This window comes from Elephas maximus, chromosome 24 (assembly GCF_024166365.1).
Source record: "Elephas maximus indicus isolate mEleMax1 chromosome 24, mEleMax1 primary haplotype, whole genome shotgun sequence".
Lineage (NCBI taxonomy): Eukaryota > Metazoa > Chordata > Mammalia > Proboscidea > Elephantidae > Elephas > Elephas maximus.
In genome coordinates, this window is record NC_064842.1 from 2,849,551 (window position 1) to 2,856,766 (window position 7,216).

Sequence of the window (7,216 nt, forward strand, 5' to 3'; positions counted from 1 at the left end):
TAAATCTACCGAGTGTCGTTGTGTACTTGCAAAAATAGGAGTTGTGGGATGATTCCGTGAATCTGTCATCTTGATGTTTGGAAAGATAGGCCTTGCTTTGCTGTAAGTAATTTACACAGAATACTAAATAAATGCATCAATAGCTACTGCCTTTCTTAGTCAGGAGGTCAGGATATTAAATCAGCAGTTAAGAGGACACACACAGAGTGTTGTGGAAGAAAAGGCTTAGGAAATGGAGATTCCAAAAGGAATATTTATCTAGGGATACAATGACTGGGAACGATTCCTGGCTCTCCCTGAGCCTCAGTTTTCTCATTGTAAAATGGGGTAATGATAGAACTTACCTCAGAGAGCTGTTGGGAGAACTGAGTGGCGTGATTCACATTCAGCACTGAGTGTCCCACCTGACACATAGAAAACACTCAGTAAATGGTGGTTTCTGTTATTTGTTTTAGCAGTGTAAATCACTCCTAGGGAACTCCTCTGATCTCAGGATAGTTTCTGATGTGGTGTTCTGGGGTTCAGTAGAGGTTATCTGTTCTGTGACTTAGTGTTAATGGTGTCATCTTAACCCTTTGTTTAGAGGGCAGATTAACACAACTTAACATTCGAGTCATTTAAAGTGTAGGTTTAGTTTATATCGAAACTCAATTATTTATCCTACTTTGGAGAGCATATTTCGTTTTCATCGTGGGAGTCAAAAAGAAATATGATTCAGACTCTGAAAAATGAGTTGGAGACTTTCTTCTGGAATGCACCGATGTGGTAACGTGAAGACTCCCAGCAGTCCCATCCCTTCTTCTGTACCCTGGTGTTCACACTAGAGTCCTAGTTTTTCAGTAGGTCTGTGTATGTCTTTTGCACAAGTCTCTTTCTGAAACTCTACAAAGCTATCAAGTCCACATTACAATGCTACTATATATAACAACTTTACATAAGAGAATAGAGGCCGGCCATTTTTAGAAAATGCAGGTGCTATGTAAGTAAGCCCCTTTCTGAAAGAAAGAACTTAGCTCAGTTTCCTTTGAAGAACTGGAGACTTGAAACTGAAAACTTTATTAATGCCATTGTCTCCTTGTACCAGCAGGTTCCAGAGAGATTCCTGGAAGTTGCGCAGATCACGTTACGGGAGTTTTTCAATGCCATTATCGCAGGCAAAGATGTTGATCCTTCCTGGAAGAAGGCCATATACAAGGTCATCTGCAAGCTGGATAGTGAAGTCCCTGAGATTTTCAAATCCCCAAACTGCCTACAAGAGCTGCTTCATGAGTAGAAATTTCAACAACTCTTTTTGAATGTATGAATAGTGGCGGTCCCATTTGGATGTCTAAGTTATATGTGTCTAAATGTTGATTTCATATATATGTGTACAGGAGGCACGGATGTGTTATGAAATCAGCTGGTAATTCCTCCTCTTCATCTTTCTCTCATTTTCTTTCGTTTTCCATTGCAAGTGGATGGTTATTTTTTTTTTTCCACCTTTATTTTTGCCCAAGGCCCTTACCATTTAGAGACTTAAAATAGGGTTAATTTTCAGGGAAAAGGAATGTTGACGTGTATAAAGTCTATATTAGCAAGGATGGGCATTTGTTAACCATGCCTCCGTGTGTTTGATGGCTTATTGCAAATGGCGGTTGGCCGAGGGAAGCCCCATGACAGAGCACAGTTCTACCGTCGTGTGTCTCATCATCTTACTGCTAAGAAGGTCTGAAAATTCAGTGAAACCACTTCATAAACTTAAACACTTTGTTTGGTTTGAACTCAATAAGTTGATTTTTCTTACATGTTTAAAAGTAACACCAATGGCAGATGAACAACTCGCTTTTTCCGAAAGTGCCCCAAAGGACCAAATTAAAAAAGAAAAATCATCATTAACTATCAAGCCTTTCCTAGGAGAAATGGCAGACACCTCAAACTAGTACCAGTTTCTTACGGAGGCAAAGCAGTTTTGCACAAAACTGACTCTTCCCAGCTGAGAGTGGAAATTCCTACGTGATCTTTTAGCCACCTCTCTAAATCGTACAGTGTGTCCTTCTTCGTAATCGGTGAGCATACATCAGTCTTCACGGAGAAAAACCCTAACCCGTTATTTCTGTTTATCTCCCTCTTGCTTCAGATGTTAAAAGGCACATAAGTTTTGTATGCTTAAAAGGCTTATTATTTCTGTTTAATATTTAACGTTTTTCCCTAAAACACTATTTTCTGAATACTTTTCTACAATAAGGAATAATGGAAAATTCCATTTTGACCACACAACTCCTGACTACACTACAAGTTTGTTGATAGCCGTTAGCTGACTTGATCTTCACCTCCCAAGAGGAGCCCATAAGAGAATGACTTATTTTCATAAACAATTCCACACCACTCTAACGGCTGTTCAAAGTGGTGACAGTCTAATGAAGTGTTTCCTCGTTTTAGGTATAGCGTTGTCAAGCAATTGATAAATCTCTTCTAACTCAAAGCTACTATTGACCAAAACGTAAGAAGAGTGTGTAGCATGGGCAGGTTTGGGGTTAGCCCAAAAGACACAATTTCAGCACATGTAAGAAAGCTAGCTGCTATTTTATGCTTTCTTCAATGGTTCTCCTCTGTTTTCTTTTCTTTTTTCTTTCTCTCCAGTTTGTAAACGATGTGCAATGCCCCATGCTTGCTTTTTAAAACACGGCATTCACACTTGTCATTTTCCTAGATGGGTTTTTGTGCACAGATGCAGTAAGAATTTATTGTTCATTCTAGTAGTGTTTTCCAGGCCCCTCCCCTCAGGTATTTTGATACCCACCTCCTAAAATGACTGCATAACAAGTCTGGTATTTAGATCATACAGAACATAAATGCTATTTTTTCTTTAATTTTTTTTTTTTTTAATTTCATTTCACTTTGGAGAATGCAAGTTGACCCATGTGACAACTAGCTGACCTGCTTGCTGTAATTTAACATCATTTACAAATTCTGCTGATGGACAAGAATGTATGAATGCAATTATTGTCAGCACAAAGCCTTAAAACCTGCTGACTTTAAATTAAACGGTGCAGTCCTGTGCTGCCCGGTCATCATTCAGGAACCGGCAGTCGTGCGCCATGTGGACAGAGCGGGTGGCAGCGTGGGCTGGAGCAACAGCCCCTTCGCTCTCGACCAAAGCCAAGTAGATCTCCCAGCTCATACCCCCCTCCATGATGCACACAGACTTATCAGACCCGATGGTTCTTGTCGCTTAAAAAAAAAAAAAATTAAGATAATTAGTACCTTGGAATAAGATGCTAAAAAACAAAACCCAATCGCACAAAGTAGGGAAGCAGTCTCAGCTTGTGGTCACACTCTCTTGACTTCAGGTAAAGAGAGTGACATTCACTGTTCACGTCAGTGTGCACCTGGATCTTCGAGGGTCCGCGTAAGTCATATCAACATTGTGTGGCCATCTGCAAGGTAAAAGGCAAAGCCCTCGTGTATTCACCTGTGTAGACAGATTCATAGGTATCTTTTTGATCTGGGGCAAATTCAGTATTGATTCAAGACTTCATTTGGATTCGGAGTATTATTTCCACCTGCCTTTCTAATTTAAATAGACAAATTCAGCAAAAGTGTGTGTTCACAATCCAGTGGTGATATGCTTTTCTACTGATGCTATCCTCAGTGTTCACTGAGGCAGAGAAATGATTTCAGAGTAGAAATTGCACCATGAGGACAAACTCACCTCTTTGTTCTGAAAATAGAACTCGGTCACTTTGCTTTTAGGTGGTTTGTTCCCTTTTAAAATATGAAGCCTTGTGCCTCCCAGTGCATGGAGAGATGACAAAAGCCTATCTCTCAAAACTCCTATTTAATTAACAGTTAGGAAACAAATCGCCATCTTTCAAGCGTCAGCTCAACTCTCTCCAAGGGAAAATGGGCTACTTGGGAGAAAGTTAACTTTCTCTGATGGGAGAGTGGAGGATGAGGGACAGTTTACATAGAGGAAAAAAAAAAAGACTTTAGACTTTTGAAATAGCACATTTTCGCTTCTTCTCTGCCAGCCTGAAGTTATTTTTGCATCTACACTTGAGGTTATAGTCTGTGCCTAGATCTAAAATGCACCAGCGGGGGGGATTTTTAAAAATCCTTCAAAATACCAGTTTTTTCCCACAAGTACAATTGTTCTCGTGCCTTCTGTGGCTTTCGATCTCATCTTTTTGACTTTATTTCCAATTACGACAGCTGCAATAAACACTAGATTTTTTTTTTTTTTCTGGCTGTTTGACGTGACGTTGATAGCTATGCATATTTTGTGTCTTTTTAAAACAAAGCGGGAGAATACGTTTTTGAAGAAGAGAATTTTTAGAACAGTTTGATACCGCAAATTATTTTTTCCTCAATTGTTTGAGCAGCATTCAAGTTTTGAAAATTCTTGTAGAAGCCAATTTTTTGTAACTGTGGTGCAAATCTTGTGTTTTCTTAGCCTAATAAAAAGTAGTATAGAAGCAATATTTCATACCATGTGTTATATGTGTGTGTGCAGATGTGTCAACATAAGGACACACACATATACACACATGTAAAATATACATATATATGAGTGTGAAGTGGAAAGCTTACCTTTTCCTATCTAGATTCAAGAACCTATTTTAGACATTTGTTATGTTTTGTGAAAAGAATGTTCTATTTGCAACAACAAAACATTTAATTCTTACTGTATCTCTGGCTGTTTAATGAGGATGTTTCACATTAAATGGTAAAACACGTGGAAGATGTTAGAATGTAGCCATTATATAAGGAAATGTTCACCCATATATTCCTGATGTTTGCTTTGTGCCTCTGAGTATTATTTAATTAAAGTGTTTTATGTTTGCAGAATCTTTGTTACTGTACTAGGGATGTGGGTGAATATCATTTTTAAAAATTAAAAAAAACACAGCAACAACACTAAACAAGAGGGGAACTTTTATAAAGCAATGTAAATATTTAAGCTCATGGCTGTTAGGTAAGACGTGAGATCTGAATAAATAACGACATTCTCACAACATCTGTTGAAGTCATTAGGGACACTACGGTGGCTGTATAGACAGGCGAAAGCATTCTTGAAAATCCTGCTCTTTACTTTTAAATGATAACAGTCTCTTTCATCAGATGTCTAGGGCAAGGGCAATGAGTTTCTGTAAATTTATGAAATTTCTTTTCTGTGTACATGAAGACATTTAATAAGTAACTCCCCCCCATCTACCATCCACCACCTCCCCCCCCCACACAGGTTAATACTAAGTCATAAAGCTAAAGATCTGGGGGCTTTAAAAATAGAGTGTCCCCCAAAAGCAATCATAAATTCATCAGAGAAAAAGTGGTTTACAGTCTCTCCTGAAAGAGGCACTGTACATTCAAAGACAGAGCAAAATCTCTTGGCCGAGTATATTACGGAGTAGTCATTGGTGTGAATAGTATACATGTTTCCTTCTGGTACAAACTCTGTGTTTGCAAATTACAAGCAGCATTGTTTTCAAAAAAGCTCCCCTTTAAAAAAAAAAAAGTAACTGGTTTATATGCATAAGCAGTTACTGTATTGCACTTAAATGTTACATTGAAGGAAATATAGTTTTCTGTAGATCTGTTGGTTGTAAACCATCTATAAAACTAAAGTTGAAATGCTCATCTTTCAAAGCTGGGACCCAAACTGGTATTCAACCTTTGCATCTTCTTATAGTTACCTTTCCAAGACTATAACAGAATCCGGAAGCATCTGGACTTCAAGTCTTTTCACCTGAGCCCTCTCTCAAATCTGATACCCCCTAAAATGCACAAACAGGAGCAGAAAAGCAAACAGGCTGGCCTTCTTTTGTGAAAATGTATTCATTTTGTATTTTTTAAATACTCAATTCCTCCATATAGGGGGAAAAAAAAGCATTTTAAAATTATGTAGACCACTTCAAAATTAGAGTTAGAAGAAAAATATATTTGGGGTTGGTCTCAGTACTACCTAAAGGATTAAATATTGTGGCTTCCCCTGGTATTATCCCAGCCATTTCTCATATGTATATAGTTATAAACCGTGACAAAACACTGCCTTTATATTATTTAGCAATATGTTGTAAATAGCATTATTAAGCTCTTTTTTTTTGTAATAAAGACCCTTTGATTTGAATATAGTACAATAACTGAACTGATAAAGTCAATTTTTGATTTTTTTTTTTTTTTTTTTAGCTAGAGGCAATTTCAATTGTGGATTTTTGTTGTTGTCTATTGTTCTGAAGACTTTGCATAATTTATTGGTTTAATTTATCCTAATTTATTTGATGCAGGTGTACAATTTTGTATTACCAAGGATGTACTGTAATATTAATTGATATGATAAACAATGAGACTCCCTGTCCATGTTAAAAAAGAAAATAAAAAGGTGCAGTAGACAATTGATTTTAAAAAGTAAAAAATTGAGTTTGGCAGCTACTAAATTTTAAAACAGGAAAAAAAAGTTGTTGGGAGGGTGGGTGGGAAGGGGTTTTACTTTGTGTGTTTTAAGCTTTTGTATACTCTCCAAACTTTGACCTTTTTGCTTTGTACCACTTAAAGGATACAGTAGTCTGATTGCCTCGTGTGCCTTCCATCTTCTCTGAATGTATGTGCAGTACATATGCAAGCTTGTGCGAAATAAAATATACACTGCGAGCTCAGGGCCGTTTGGCTTTTTTTTTTGAAATGTGTGCCATTTGATTTTTGAACCTGTGTCCAATGGTAGACCAACAGGCTCGTTGTGACTGTCGTATCAAGGATAAAGTTTCCCTTCAATCACAATTCTTAATTCCACAAGCCTTTTCACATCAGTGCTTGGAATGCACAGAAAGGACCCTTTTTTAAATTTCAGAAGCTTGTAGTAGTTGGCTAGATTTCTCTCTGAAACCTCTTCCCTCAGATTCAATTTTGTTGAGCGCCCAAAATTTAAAAACAGATGCTTTAGCTCAAAGTAAGGGCTTTAATTCAACAATTGCTCATGTTTAATGATTCTAAGGACAAGGGAAGATGGTCTCCGAGTCAGGGAGTTGCAGATGTATTACTTGCAAGGTGAGCGTGGAGGGCTTGTATTGTTACTACTCTGGCTGGACTCGAAACTAAGTACTAATGTAAAATTTCAAAACCTTTTTAAAACGTTGCTTTAGACATGATTGGCAGCAGGATTCTTACTAAGACCATTCGTTGTATGGCTTCTGACATTTTTCTTTGATGTCTTTTACTTTGGTTTAAAATCACGTCATCTTTA

The 7,216-nt window shown here is 37.6% G+C and overlaps 1 protein-coding gene across 6 annotated transcripts in view; it reads left to right on the forward strand.

The window, feature by feature from the left end:
- PROX1 (prospero homeobox 1) overlaps window positions 1-6,419 on the forward strand; it is a 60,374-nt gene extending 53,955 nt beyond the window's left edge. For 5 of the 6 annotated variants that reach the window (XM_049868210.1, XM_049868208.1, XM_049868207.1 and 2 more), the window contains one exon: window positions 1,085-6,419. In XM_049868210.1, coding sequence (XP_049724167.1) covers window positions 1,085-1,273 — 189 coding nt within the window. In that variant the 3' untranslated portion in view covers window positions 1,274-6,419. The remainder of the gene's footprint in view (window positions 1-1,084) is intronic. The other variant, XM_049868211.1, reaches the window with a different exon arrangement.
- Window positions 6,420-7,216: the final 797 nt, after the last annotated feature.